Source organism: Oncorhynchus mykiss, chromosome Y (genome assembly GCF_013265735.2).
Source record: "Oncorhynchus mykiss isolate Arlee chromosome Y, USDA_OmykA_1.1, whole genome shotgun sequence".
Classification (NCBI taxonomy): domain Eukaryota; kingdom Metazoa; phylum Chordata; class Actinopteri; order Salmoniformes; family Salmonidae; genus Oncorhynchus; species Oncorhynchus mykiss.
In genome coordinates this window covers 28,848,951-28,864,900 of record NC_048593.1, presented here as the reverse complement: position 1 = coordinate 28,864,900, position 15,950 = coordinate 28,848,951, and the positions used below count along the sequence as shown (strand labels likewise).

The 15,950-nt window shown below is 44.7% G+C and overlaps 1 protein-coding gene across 5 annotated transcripts in view; it reads right to left on the bottom strand.

The window, feature by feature from the left end:
- Positions 1–15,950, bottom strand: part of gabra3 (gamma-aminobutyric acid type A receptor subunit alpha3) — a 140,909-nt gene that overhangs the window by 110,587 nt on the left and 14,372 nt on the right. For all 5 annotated transcript variants that reach the window (XM_036967506.1, XM_036967509.1, XM_036967510.1 and 2 more), the window contains exon 2: positions 2,930–3,036. In XM_036967506.1, the coding sequence (XP_036823401.1) occupies positions 2,930–3,015 (86 nt within the window). In that variant the 5' untranslated portion in view covers positions 3,016–3,036. The remainder of the gene's footprint in view (positions 1–2,929; positions 3,037–15,950) is intronic.

The window sequence follows — 15,950 nt, the reverse complement described above, 5'->3', positions numbered from 1 at the left end:
CAAGCCATTCCACGGCCTCAATTTGTCTCTTTAAAATGCCTTGTTTATTCTGTTTGGGCTTGTTTTTTTTGTTTTTTTAAATCATCTGAATTATTTACATAGCCAAGTAACAAGGAGAGGCACTACTTGTTATGCAGAGGTAGTAACTGAGCTACTGGAGTTCAGAACTGCACTTCTGCAGTTTGGAACAATCCCCCATTATCAATGTTATTATCATCCTTATCCTCATCATCGTACATTTTTTAGTTGTATGCAAATTGTATAGCTTTGTCATCAACATGAGATTCTTTTTTTTTTTTTTACATGACAACACAAAAATCAGCAATGCAAACAGGACTGGACTGCCAGAAAAATAGGGTTGCATATTACATTTTCCCAAGAGCAATTCAACCAAATAATGGAGAAGGAAACGATTGAATTTACTTGAAGGGTGTATATGAATGAGAAAAGGTATAGTGAGAAAGAGGGTCTGTTATGTCACATTAAATCAGAGCCGGTCCATCTTTCTTTTTCACTCTATGCTGACACAGTACAAAATGAATCACTACTCCACTCCTCGTGAATATTTTGTGCGTGTGTGTGTGTGTGTGTGCCTATGGTGCCGAATTAGATTGCAACCTCGTTCCCCCTCAACCCCCTCCTCAACTCCCCCATCTGATTCCCCGTGGGTGCGCTCTCAGTCCCTCTAGTGCAGGCCAGGGTGGAGAAAGAGAGATTTCAATCAATGCATTTCTGTGACAGATTACCCTGATTGTAGTATTAGCAAAAAGGCAGTCATCATGCGTCTGTGTGCCTGTGACCACACAACTGCACACACAATTATACTATAAAACACATTCTAAGCATTATTTCTGGGTGGCAGGTAGCCTAGCGGTTAAGAACGTTAGGCCAATAATCAAAAGGGGACTGGTTTGAACCCCCAAGCTGACTAGGTGAAAAAAATCTAATGTGTCATTGAGCAAGGCACTTAATTAGGAAATTGCTCTTGTAAGTTGTTCTGGATAAGAGCGTGTAAAGAATATAACGTTATCATGTGCTTTCATATAATATACTGTAAATGATATGCATAACAGGCATACTATCATGGACAACACAGAAATGGTGGAAAAGAGAAGACGATTGATCTTATAAAATGGCTTTGTAACGTCCTGAATTACCTGGTAATCCCATAATAACCTTTGATTGAAGTTATACAATTAATAATACAGTGTTTATAACAACATCTAGGCAAAGTTTTAGTTCCGAAGCCCGACAACTGTAAAGCTTTGTATGACTCATTTGACTCTCTTCAATGGATGGAGAGAAATCTCTCTGTAGCAAACTAATGGAATAGGTGGATAATGGGAGGTGACTAACAAATGAGTTGAGAGGGGTAGGTGTTAATTGATTGTGTAAGGGTCAGCGAGGGTAAGCAACAGTGTTCTAAAAAGGTTGGAGTAGGCTAGGGAGCCTTGCCCATGGTTTAAAATGGTCTTCAATGGATACACAAGGCTAGAGAATGCAGCACACTGCAATGGGGGAATGGACTGGGGTAGGAATAATGCAGTAATCTTAGGCCTTGTCTATGGCTATGTCTTGGCAAGAACTTCCTGGCTGTACACCTTCTTACAGTGCCGCGTGCTGCTAATAGGAAGTGAAAGCTAACTGGCCCCATGGAAATGCAATCTAGGCTAAGCAATCTCTCGCCTTCCCTCGGGTCGCCCCTCTGCTCTGTCGGCCGCCCAGCCTTCTCTCGGGTCTCCCCTCTGCTCTGTCGGCAGACCAGCCTTCTCTCGGGTCTCCCCTCTGCTCTGTCGGCAGACCAGCCTTCTCTCGGGTCTCCCCTCTGCTCTGTCGGCCGCCCAGCCTTCTCTCGGGTCGCCCCTCTGCTCTGTCGGCAGACCAGCCTTCTCTCGGGTCTCCCCTCTGCTCTGTCGGCAGGCCAGCCTTCTCTCGGGTCTCCCCTCTGCTCTGTCGGCAGGCCAGCTTTCTCTCGGGTCTCCCCTCTGCTCTGTCGGCCGCCCAGCCTTCTCTCGGGTCTCCCCTCTGCTCTGTCGGCAGGCCAGCTTTCTCTCGGGTCTCCCCTCTGCTCTGTCGGCCGCCCAGACTTCTCTCGGGTCTCCCCTCTGCTCTGTCGGCAGGCCAGCTTTCTCTCGGGTCTCCCCTCTGCTCTGTCGGCCGCCCAGACTTCTCTCGGGTCTCCCCTCTGCTCTGTCGGCAGACCATCCTTCTCTCGGGTCTCCCCTCTGCTCTGTCGGCAGACCAGCCTTCTCTCGGGTCTCCCCTTTGCTCTGTCGGCAGACCAGCCTTCTCTCGGGTCTCCCCTCTGCTCTGTCGGCAGACCAGCCCTCTCTCGGGTCTCCCCTCTGCTCTGTCGGCAGACCAGCCCTCTCTCGGGTCTCCCCTCTGCTCTGTCGGCAGGCCAGCCTTCTCTCGGGTCTCCCCTCTGCTCTGTCGGCAGACCAGCCTTCTCTCGGGTCTCCCCTCTGCTCTGTCGGCAGACCAGCCTTCTCTCGGGTCTCCCCTCTGCTCTGTCGGCAAGCCAGCCTTCCCTCGGGTCTCCCCTCTGCTCTGTCGGCAAGCCAGCCTTCCCTCGGGTCTCCCCTCTGCTCTGTCGGCAAGCCAGCCTTCCCTCGGGTCTCCCCTCTGCTCTGTCGGCAGGCCAGCCTCCCTTCCCTTCCTCCAGGTTTATTGAGCCTCGCTTTGCCACTAGAAATCCAATAGCTATTTACACTGGGCCACGTCTGCCACCAAATGGTATTCTGCGGATCATAAAGCCTGGCTACAGTACTAGGGCCATATTAATGAATGTATTAGCTGCAATACACCCCCAGAGCTTCAAAATGGGGGACAGAAGAGGACGGGAGGGAGGAGGAGGTGGAGAAGAGCGAGTGGCTGGAAATGGAAGAGAGCTAGGGGAGAGAAGGGAGTGAACTATGAGTCATCCTACCCGGTTTGTGGAAAGGGGTTGAGGAGCAGGAGGCAGATCCATATGCCCGACACGAATACTGCAAGTTTCTGGAGAGTGGCAGCCATATCAAACTATGGCCCAAAACCCTGCAGAAAAGAGAGAAGGACAGACAGATGTACATGTTAGTTAGGGCTGGGAATTGCCAAGGACCTCCAAGAGTGTGAAATGTTGTCATCAAGGCAAAGAGTACCTACTTTGAAGAATCTCAAAAATAAAATATATTTTGATTTGTTTAACACTTTTATGGTTACTACATGAGTCCATACGTGTTATTTCATAGTTTTGATGCCTTCACTATTATTCTACAATGTAGAATATAGTCAAATAAAGAAAGATCCTGGAATGTGTACAGTAGGTGTGTCCAAACCTTTAACTGGTACTGTATATATACAGTACGTTCGGAAAGTATTCCGACCCCTTGACTTTTTCCAAATGTTGTTACATTACAGCCTTATTCTAAAATTTATTGAAAAAATAAATCCTCACCTATCTACACACAATACCCCATAATGACAAAGCAAAAACAGGTTTTTAGAAATGTTTGCAAATGTAAAAAAAGAAAAATACCTTATTTACAGTATTCAGGCCCTTTGCTATAAGACTCGAAATAGAGCTCAGATGCATCCTGCTTCTATCGATGATCCTTGAGATGTTTATACAACTTGATTGGAGTCCACCTGTGGTAATTCTATTGATTGGACATGATTTGGAAAGGCATACACCTGTATATATAAGGTCCCACAGTTGACAGTGCATATCAGAGCAAAAACCAAGCCATGAGGTCAAAGGAATTGTCCATAGAGCTCCAAGACAGGATTTTGTTGAGGAAGAGATCTGGGGAAGGGTACCAAAACAATTATTCAGCATTGAAGGTCCCCAAGAACACAGTGGCCTCCATCATTCTTACATGGAAAAAGTTTGGAACCACCTCTTCCTAGAACTGGCCATCCGGCCAAACTGAGCAAACAGGGGAGAATGCCCTCTAGCTATTTTTAACGTCCCAATTGGGAAATGTGTTGTGAAGTCAGGGCTCAACAATAAGAACCCGAAGGTCACTCTGAAAGCGCTCCAAAGTTCCTCTGTGGAGATTGAAGAACCTTCCAGATGGACAACCATCTGCAGCACTCCACCACTCAGGCCTTTATGGTAAAGTGGCCAGACGGAAGCCACTCCTCAGTAAAAGGCACATGACAGCCCACTTGGAGTTTGCCAAAAGGCACCTAAAGGACTTTCAGACCATAAGAAACAAGATTCTCTGGTCTGATGAAACCAAGATTGAACTCTTTGGCCTGAATGCCAAGTCTGAAGGAAACCTGGCACCATCCCTACTGTGAAGCAGGGTGGTGGCAGCACCATGCTGTGGGGATGTTTTTCTGCGGCAGGGACTGAGAGTCTAGTCAGGATTAAGGGAGAGATGAACGGAGCAAAGTCCAGAGAGATCCTTGATGAAAACCTGCTCCAGAGTGCTCAGGGCCTCAGACTGGGACAAAGGTTTACCTTCCAACAGGACAACGAACCTAAGCACAAAGCCAAGACAACGCAGGAGTGGCTTCGGGACAAGTCTCTGAATGTCCTTGAGTGTCCCAGCCAGAGCCCGGACTTGAACCCGATTTAACATCTCTGGAGAAATCTGAAACCTGACAAGGCCTGATAGCATCTGCAGAGAAGAGAAACTCCACAAATTCCGGTTGTGCCAAGCGTGTAGCGTCGTACCCAATAAGACTTGAGGCTGTAATCAATTTTATATTTCAAATGTTTTTATTTTATAAATTTGCTAAAATTAAAATAAAAAAATGTGCTTTGTCATTATGGGTTATTGTGTGTAGATTGATGAGGGGGACAAAACGAGTAAATACATTTTAGAATAAGGCTGTAAAGTAACAAAATGTGGAAAAAGTCAAAGGGTCTGAATACTTTCCGAATGCACTGTATGTATGTATGTATGTATGTATGTATGTATGTATGTATGTATGTATGTATGTATGTATGTATGTATATATATAACAAATTGATACATGGAGTCAAAGTGTCAATATAATATTGTCTAAAATAACATTGTGGCCAGTAGCCTAGCAGTTAGAGTATTGGGCCAGTAACTGAAAGGTTGTTAGTTCAAATCCCTGAGCCCACAAGGTGGAAGATCTGTCAATGTGCCCTTGAGCAAGGCACTTACCACCTTACTGCTCCAGGTTTGCCATTGATAATGGCAGACCCTGGCCATAACCCCACTGTTAGGTAGTTGGGATATGCAAAAAATTTAAATTCCAATTCACACATACTACACACTTGTACATGTGTGAATTAGGACAAACACTGTATAAGCACCCACTCAATCATCATCATCAACTGTATCAATGTTTTCCCCCCATCACTAATGTTAAGATGAATTAGCATCTCAGATCAATATGTATGTCCAGTCCTGGAAAGCAGAATGAAACCAGTTAGTGAAACACATAATTCACTGGCAGGTGTCCTGAGGGAACTGGATCTAAATTGACTTCCTGTTGCTCTGGCCTCATGACAAGCTTTGTCAGTCAGTCAGTCAGACAGACAGATAGACAGACAGACAGAGAGGCACATATTCATGGTTTGATGTTCTTCTATGGCTATGAAGATAGAGAGATACTGAGCCAAAATGCTAGGCTTTGAGTAGATATATACAGTATGAAACTACAGGTTATTAGTCATGGAAGCTTTGGGCCTTCCATACTGTATTGTATGTAGTAAATAAGTCATGTTAATGTCCCAACCCATGGTAAGTGACAAAGCTCTTCAAAATATTACAGGTGAATTAACCTGCCCAGGTGGGATTTAACCTTTGTAGTCACCTTCCTATCCATGCTTGTTAATACTGTAGTACTGAGTCCTACTGAGAATGATGACAAACATAGCCTTTACTGTCAGCTCTGAGCAACTCAAGTTTTAGATGCAATGATGACAAAACTAATATGAATATTTTAGCACTTGGAGGAAAACCTGGACTCGCTAACAAAAGCAAATTATTTAAATTTCAGATGAAACAAGTCCAATTTGTTTCCTTGCTGCGCGAGCCAAAAGCAGTGAAGACGAGGGAATTTATTTGCTTTTTTGCCCAATATGCAGCAGCACAAAAGCCATGGAGCATAAACACTGAGTAATGCCTCTCACGCAGGCAGCGAAGCTCTGATTGGAGCTTCACCCAGGCAACAGGCTGCAGCATTAGGGAGTCCCTGTGCTTTCCCCTTAAGAGGATACTTTGTACAACTGCTGTTTCTTCAGAGACACACCAACGATATAGGGGCTTTGTATAGATTAATAATTTAATCACCCACACATGAATAGACTACGAACAAACAAAGACTGTAGGGACGGAGGTACTGGCAACAAGACCGTAAAGCTAAACAAAAAAACTATTGCCCTTTAAGCCAAGCCTGGAGAATATATATGCCTTTTATTTGACGTAAAGAAGATTGTCACGAAACGCCACCATGTAAATGTCACAACATAAACACTGCGTTGCTTACACTGTAAATGTAGACAGGTGGACTTTTGTTGAAAACAGTAGTGGTGCGTGGGTAAAATCACAGGGGAAACCAAGCCAGTGAAACAGCCATATTACAACTTCCATTGTGATAATTGTGTTTGCTCTATAACCCCTTCCTTCATACACCACCTTGATACAGTATACAATAAGGCCGTGACAACAAAAAGACAGTCACACAGCGGCGGAAAAAATTCAACTACACACACATTTGTTTCGTCACAAAACTGGAACACAACATCTGTCCGGTGAAGTCCCCAAAGCAAATATTGCACGTAAAAAAACAGTCATGTGACATTCGGTATTGTCAAGCAAGTTACTGTTTCCGACAGTCTACTAAACAACTACTGATTTAGAACGACGGCGTTACCCCAAGTCAACACAAAGACAACAGGAGCACTGCCTCGGCTATTCCAGCATGATTTCAACTTACGTGTAAACATCATCAAATCAACAAGGCTATATACAGTATATGCTTAGTTTAAAACACTGAAATCAAAATGAAAAACAAACACATTTTGTCCAATCAATGTTGCTAAATATCATGTGGCTGTCCATGGTACTGATTTCTGTCTGTGTGTGTGTGTGTGAGCTTGTGTGTGTGTGCAAATAAAAATAAATAAATACATGTTGACTCACCCTACTTGTAAACTAGTTGAACTCCAATGCCATCCTCATCTCTTTCATGTTGACAGTCTATGACTCTGTCATACAGTACACTTTTAGTTAATGTTTTCATAGGCTACCTAGTTAAAATGTTTGCTAGCCCAACTTCCTCGCATGGGCAACAATGAACCAGCTAAGTTAGCTAACTAGTTAGCGTGAGCCTACTAGGCTACATACAGTTGAAGTCGGAAGTTTACATACACTTAGGTACCTTCAAACTCAGTGCCTCTTTGCTTGACATCATGGGAAAATCAAAATAAATCAGCCAAGACCTCAGAACAAAAATTGCAGAACGCCACAAGTCTGGTTCATCCTTGGGAGCAATTTCCAAACGCCTGAAGGTACCACGTTCCTCTTTACAAATAATAGTATGCAAGTATAAACACAGCCATCATACCGCTCAGGAAGGAGACACATTCTGTCTCCTAGAGATGGACGTACTTTGGTGTGAAAAGTGCAAATCAATCCGAGAACAACAGCAAAGGACCTTGTGAAGATGCTGGAGGAAACAGGTCCAAAAGTATCTATATCCACAGTAAAACGAGTCTTATATCGACATAACCTGAACGACCGCTCAGCAAGGAAGAAGCCACTGCTCCAAAACCGCTATAAAAAAGCCATGCTACGGTTTGCAACTGCACATGGGGACAAAGATCATACTTTTTGGAGAAATGTCCTCTGGTCTGAGGAAACAAAAATAGAATTGTTTGGCCATAATTACCACGTTATGTTTGGAAGGAAAAGGGGGAGGCTTGCAAGCCGTAGAACACCATCCTAACTGTGAAGCACGAGGGTGGAAGCTTCATGTTGTGGGGGTGCTTTGCTGCAGGAGGGACTGGTACACTTCACAAAATAGATGGCATCATGAGGATGGAAATTAAGTTGCCAAGTTGTGGCAACAACGTCAAGGTATTGGAGTGGCCATCACAAAGCCCTGACCGCAATCCTATAGAAAAGTTGTGGGCAGAACTGAAAAAGTGTGTGCGAGCAAGGAGGGACAACAAACCTGACTCAGTTACACCAGCTCTGTGAGGAGGAATGGGCCAAAATTCACCCAACTTATTGTGGGAAGCTTGTGGAAGACTACCCAAAACATTTGACCCAAGTTAAACAATTTAAAGGCAATGCTACCAAATACTAATTGAGTGTATGTAAACTTCTGAGCCACTAGGAATGTGATTAAATAAATAAAAGCTGAAATATATCATTATCTCTACTATTATTCTGACATTTCACATTCTTAAAATAAAGTGGTGATCCAAACTGACCTAAGACAGGGAATTTTAACTAGGATTAAATGTCAGGAAATTGTGAAAAACTGAGTTTAAATGTATTCGGCTAAGGTGTATGTAAACTTCTGACTTCAACTGTACATCTACTGTAGGCTACATATTGAACTTCAATCATCTCAGGACTGTGGCACAATATATTAATCTATGGTAAGATCAGAATTGCCATCATAATCATTGGCCTGCACAGAGAGTTAAGTCAAAACTACAAGTCCAAATCCACATCTCCATACATTGCTTAGGAAAGAACCGATTTAGCAAACTCGCTACTGCAGGACAGCAACACAAGCAGACCAGAAGTCTGACAATGATGACGTTTTGCTTAGGATGTGATTTGATTGGTGTGGAGCCAAATCCAAACTGGCCACCCTTGGTTGGCGTTTTGCTGTGCCGGGACAACCCACAGTTGAGCTCAGCTCAATGCTGATTGGCTAATTATTTTATAAAAATGTTATCAAGGGAGGCCAAACTCTTGCTGGCATCAATCAATCAAATGCTATGGCAGCAACATGTTATACTCTTTTATTCCAGACAGCATCAGATACATGGGCTACACATACTAAGACAGAGGAGCGCTGTATCCCTGTTCAGACAGCATCAGATACATGGGCTACACATACTAAGACAGAGGAGCGCTGTATCCCTGTTCCAGACAGCATCAGATACATGGGCTACACATACTAAGACAGAGGAGTGCTGTATCCCTCGCTCTGATTTCTCCGGTGAGATTCAGCCACTTGCGAATTGATGGAAAATTGTGAAACAGAGAGACGAAAGATAAATAAATTAAAATAATTTATCGGTCCATGTATACACGCTACTGGTATAGGCAAGATGTTATCCAGAGCAAAGGAACTGATGGGATATGAAGCAGCCAGATTCCAGCTGTGTGTGTGTGTGTGTGTGTGTGTGTGTGTGTGTGTGTGTGTGTGTGTGTGTGTGTGTGTGTGTGTGTGTGTGTGTGTGTGTGTGTGTGTGTGTGTGAGAGAGAAGGCGGGAGAGGAGGGTAGAGGAGAGGAAATGGGAGGAGTGGGTAGGGAGAGGTGGAGACAGAGTTATTACTACTCTTTGAGATGGGAGGTGGAAGCCGCATTGTAAATACAAAATACTTCATCTACCCTATTGATCTATTCTAGTTGTTCCAGATTCTGGCACTAGTGCAAAGCCATTAGATTTCTTGACAGGATGACACACACTGTGTTACTCACACTGTAACAATAAGAAGTTACTTCTGAGAAGGTGGTTATGTGTTTATCTAATACTTCATGGTCTGTGTCTACACTGCTCTGATTGTAAGATCAGTTGATGCCAGATTCCTTCATGACAAGCCAACAGAGAAGCCACATATGGTAACAATCCTTCTCTGAAAAGGATAAATTATTAAACACTGAGTGTTTTCTGACACCTCTATCATCTTTTAAAGGTGTGGAAAAATCTGCTTTGGTATGTGCAGTCCTGCCAAAGAGCGGCAAGGCTCAATTCTCTCAATCGCGGGCGTTTGTGTTCATTTAAAAATAAAAAAAAAGACATCTCCCTGCCGGCACCTGTCAAACCATCAGAGAGAAAGGTCAAAAACCTCAGCTCATTTTATCTCCATGGCCACATTTGTCAATAGTCAAATACCACAAAGTTTCTCATAGCGAACTACGCTTTATTACAGGCGCTAGTTTCAGCACACGTCACTGTATTAGAAAGTATTCCTCTTGGAAGTCTCGTAGATCCACCTTGCTTGTGGAATGGATGAATTGGTGCCTCTGAGACAGTCCAGATGGCTGTTTGAGGACCTTGATCTTGTGTTTATATTTCATTGTGTTTGTGTTTTTTTGCTTGCTTATACAGCATATTAACTATGCATTTTGATGATGTTTTGCAACTTTCTCCAGGCCGTTGATGTAAAGGAGAATGTATTCTCAGTCAACTCACCTGGTAAACTACGGAATAAATACATGAAGGTACCAGCGGGGCTGTCTGTCCATCAGCTCCACCGCTTTAAAAGGACAAGGAACATTAGGGAAGCTCGGCATTAGACCTCTATTCTCACACCGTGGCTCTGCTCTGTGGGTCAGTGGTGGCCAGGTCACTGGTCGACATCACCACCCTGTTCCCACACCGTGGCTCTGCTCTGTGGGTCAGTGGTGGCCAGGTCACTGGTCGGCATCACCACCCTGTTCCCACACCGTGGCTCTGCTCTGTGGGTCAGTGGTGGCCAGGTCACTGGTCGGCATCACCACCCTGTTCCCACACCGTGGCTCTGCTCTGTGGGTCAGTGGTGGCCAGACCACTGGTCGGCATCACCACCCTGTTCCCACACCGTGGCTCTGCTCTGTGGGTCAGTGGTGGCCAGATCACTGGTCGGCATCACCACCCTGTTTCCACACCGTGGCTCTGCTCTGTGGGTCAGTGGTGGCCAGGTCACTGGTCGGCATCACCACCCTGTTCCCACACCATGGCTCTGCTCTGTGGGTCAGTGGTGGCCAGATCACTGGTCGGCATCACCACCCTGTTCCCACACCGTGGCTCTGCTCTGTGGGTCAGTGGTTGCCAGGTCACTGGTCGGCATCACCACCCTGTTCCCACACCGTGGCTCTGCTCTGTGGGTCAGCTGAGCTCATACAGCTAACCGCTTACAGAAGCGGTGTAGCGGTTCACAGCCTCTCGCCCTTTTATATGGATGACGGTGAGAACCCATCATCCCATCCCCAAATCCCTTTCGCAGCCTTACAGATCGAGGATCAAACACAGATCTTCCTCAGGGGTATTTAGCAAATGTTCTCTGTTACAGGAGCTGGGGAACACAAATGAGCTGAGGATGGTTAAACAGATGTTAAAGATTTGAGCTCTTTCAAGTGCTCACTCGGGACGCATCTCTGCAGGTCTGTCCCATCCCCAAACGTGTCTGTATCCCTGATGAATGCATTCCTCTTGGGCTGAAACACTTTAGACGGGGGAATCCCCCATGTTCATTGCAGCTGAGCACCAAATTACTTTGTTTAATCATTCTCTCTTTCAGCATTTTTATTAATGGGCCTATATTACAAGTAATTCTGGATTGTTAGACATCAGAGATTTTATGTTATCCATAAAAGCCGCAGGATGCCAGCCCTCCAGAGCCAGAAATAACAATTCCCTGCCCTATAATGTCTGACAGAAAATTGTGTCTGTTAATGTCATGACATCTACTGCTTCCTATTTAAGCAAGACCTGCTCGCATTGTGGTCATCATCTCACATATCTTATATCTAACAGTCTTAAATGTCATTGATACATTTATCTGTAGTCTAAGACAAGGTTGCTGGGTGCCTCAGTGACCAAAGGCTGAGTGAACAATCGACTGCAGCCTTTCCAATGGGCATGTCTCACAAATACATTTCCTTCATACTGTTGTTGTTACACAACATGACCAAAAGTATGTGGACACCTGCTCATCAAACATCACATTCCAAAATCATGGACATTAATATGGAGTTGCTTCCCCTTTGCTGCTATAACAGCCTCCAATCTTCTGGGAAGGCTTTCCGCTAGATGTTGGAACATTGCTGCGGGAACTTGCTTCCATTCAGTCACAAGAGCATGAGTGAGATCGGGCACTGATGTCAGGCGATTAGGTCTGGCTCGCAGTCGACGTTCCAATTGATCCCAAAGGTGTTCAATAGGGTTGAGGTCATGGCTCTGCACAGTCCAGTCAAGTATTTCCACACCGATGTCGACAAACCATTTCTGTATGCTTTGTGCACGGGCATTGTCATGCTGAAACAAGACATTGCCTTCCCCAAACTGTTGCCACAAAGTTGGAAGAAGCACAGAATCATCTAGAATGTCATTGTGTGCTGTAGTGTTAAGATTTCCCTTCACTGGAACTAAGGGGCCTAGCCCGAACAATGAAAAAAAGCCCCAGACCATTATTCCTCCTCCACCAAACTTTACAGTTGGTAGCATTCTCTTGGCATCTGCTAAACCCAAATTTGTTCGTCAGACTGCCAGATGGTAGTGTGATTCATCACTCCAGAGAATGCATTTCCACTGCTCTGGAGTCCAATGGCGGTGAGCTTTACACCACTCCAGCTGACGCTTGGCATTGCGCATGGTGATCTTAGGCTTCTGTGCAGCTGATCAGCCATGGAAACCAATTTCATGAAGCTCCCAACGAACAGTTATTGTGCTGACGTTGCTTACAGAGGCAGTTTGGAACTCGGTAGTGAGTGTTACAACTGAGGACATATGATTTTGCGCGCTACGCACTTCAGCACTCAGCGGTCCCATTCTGTGAGCTTGTTTGGCCTACCACTTTGTGGCTGAGCCGTTGTTGCTCCTAGATTTTTCCACTTCACAATGACAGCACTTACAATTGACCGGGGCAGCTCTAGCAGGCCAGAAATTTCACAAACTGACTTGTTGAAAGGTGGCATCCTATGATGGTGCCACATTGAAAGTCACTGAGCTTTTCAGTATGCCATTCTACTGCCAATGTTTGTCTATGGAGATTACATGGCTGTGTGCTCAATTTTATACACCTGTCAGCAACCGGTATGGTTGAAATGGCCAAATCCACTAATTTGAAGGGGTGTCCACATACTTTTGTAAATATAGTGTACCTCATGCCTAAAAGGCAAAAGGCTGCACCACAAACAAATGATTAATATCCTGAAAACAAACTCTCGCAAATGAGGAGGACAGAGATCCACATTAAGGGCTATAAACAGACAGTGTCACTGTCACTGGACTGCAAGCAGGCAAGAAGTAAAACTATCGTCCTCTCCCTTGTCTGAGCTGGTGCCCCCACAGATTTCAGGGCCTCTTTTGACAATACCATGTGGACTGGAATGCTCTTCTATACCCTGTTTCATTCTAGCCCTGTACTGTTAACCTCGTATGACCATTTGGATCTTGCCAGCTCACATTCTGTTTTGCTACACAGATGTAAGCTCGCGAAATCAGGATGGTTGTCCGAGGCTACTGTCCTATATCTGTGGCATTTTATCATTTACTTTCTATGAATATATGGGAATTTACAATGCCTTCAGAAAGTATTCAAAATATATTTAATCCATTTTAAATTCAGGATGTAACACAACAAATGTGGAAAAAGTCAAGGGGTGTGAATACTTTCTGAAGGCATTGTAGATATTCTCTCTCCTCATTATTCATAAAGTTGACAATTCAGTACCCACCAAGCCACCAGCGGTTTGTGTTACCACTTTGAAGATGGCCAGAGACACCACACCTCCACGGGGGCAGCAGCTTCAGTCTGGGCTGTCTACTCCTGTTCACACACAGGCTGGGGGGCTGAAATGGCACTAACCATCTGACAGCTTTGACTTTGCAACCCCTAAATCTAACAGTCCAGGACATTCAGAAGAGGAGCACACTAGTGGGAGGTACAGGGGACTCTGACAGGCCATGTAAATCAAAAGGGAACCACATTTAGTCACTTCTAACTGCAAGGTGAGTCAACTTCATTAAGATTTGTATTAATGTGATACTGTGATATTAGTGCTGCGGTTGCAGGACTCCAGGGGCAGACAGCAGAGATGGAACTGACTTTAATAGCTGACTAGGCAAGGTCAACATGGCCTTTCAACAGCTTGGCTCCTCTAAAGCCTGTACAAGTTGATGGGCTGAATCACGACAGGGGCAGAGAGAGGTGTTTGCCAATTAAGGACATATCACCTCCAAGAGCAAGAATGACTCCTCATGAAATAGGCATGGTTAGTGTATGAGGCTAAACAAAAACAATTTGGCTTTCATATGAATGTGATAAGCATATGGGATGCTGCAGTGGGAACGGGCGGAATGGTCTAAGTCTGCTCCTTGGGCTGTATAATCCACTTCAAAGCAATGTTTACGCTCCCTCTGGCGAGAGCAGACAGGGAAACACTGACTCATGCGTGATGAGGAGGAGTCCTGGCCAAGAAACATCTTGTGTTTGACTAAGCATCATATGGATGTCTAACAAACAACATCGACTCAATAGATATTTTCAGAAATCCATTGACAGTTCATTTATATGCAACTGTCAACTAAAGAAAGGGTAAGTCCTATAATGCCCTCCCAACTACATACATGTGTTCAAATAAAGCACGATCGGGCAATTTCTTCTAAGATATTGCTGTATCTGCAATATTTGACACCCATTTATCAAAATCTGCAAACTGTACAATACAGAAATGAACAGCTCTGCGGATACAGTAATTCCCATAGAATTAATACATGGAATGTGAACACGATCCAGTTAAGCATTTGCTCATATTATGTTTCAAAAAGGGCGGGGAAGATGTGGGGAAGATGCCACAAATGTATTTATATTTCACAATCCATTATCTGATGTATGACAATACAAACTGGAATTACATTGCAGACAAGCAACCTTCATATATATATTTTTTAATTTAGCCATTATTTTACCAGGTAAGTTGACTGAGAACACATTCTCATTTACAGCAACAACCTGGGGAATAGTTACAGGGGAGAGGAGGGGGAGGAATGAGCCAATTGTAAAGTGGGGATTATTAGGTGACCATGATGGTTTGAGGGTCAGATTGGGAATTTAGCCAGGACACCCCTACTCTTACGATAAGTGCCATGGGATCTTTTTAATGACCTCAGAGAGTCTGAACACCCGTTTAACGTCCCATCCGAAAGACGGATGTCCCCAATCCCTGCCCTGGGGCATTGGGATATTTTTTAGACCAGAGGAAAGAGTGTTTCTTACTGGCCCTCCAACACCACTTCCAGCAGCATTTGTCCACCCATCCAGGGACTGACCAGGACCAACCTGCTGACATATACAGTGGGGAAAACAAGTATTTGATACACTGCCGATTTTGCAGGTTTTCCTACTTACAAAGCATCACCTACCAACCAGTAAGAATTCCGGCTCTCACAGACCTGTTAGTTTTTCTTTAAGAAGCCCTCATGTTCTCCACTCATTACCTGTATTAACTGCACCTGTTTGAACTCATTACCTGTATAAAAGACACCTGTCTACACACTCAATCAAACAGACTCCAACCTCTCCACAATGGGCAAGACCAGAGAGCTGTGTAAGGACATTAGGGATCAAATTGTAGACCTGCACAAGGCTGGGATGGGCTACAGGACAATAGGCAAGCAGCTTGGTGAGAAGGCAACAACTGTTGGCGCAATTATTCGAAAATGGAAGAAGTTCAAGATGACGGTCAATCACCCTCGGTCTGGGGCTCCAAGCAAGATCTCACCTCGTGGGACATCAATGATCATGAGGAAGGTGAGGGATCAGCCCAGAACTACACGGCAGGATCTGGTCAATGACCTGAAGAGAGCTGGGACCACAGTCTCAAAGAAAACCATTAGTAACACACTACGCCATCATGGATTAAAATCCTGCAGTGCACGCAAGGTCCCCCTGCTCAAGCCAGCGCATGTCCAGGCCCATCTGAAGTTTGCCAATGTCCATCTGGAGGATCCAGAGGAGGAATGGGAGAAGGTCATGTGGTCTGATGAGACAAAAATAGAGCGTTTTGGTCTAAACTCCACTTGGCGTGTTTGG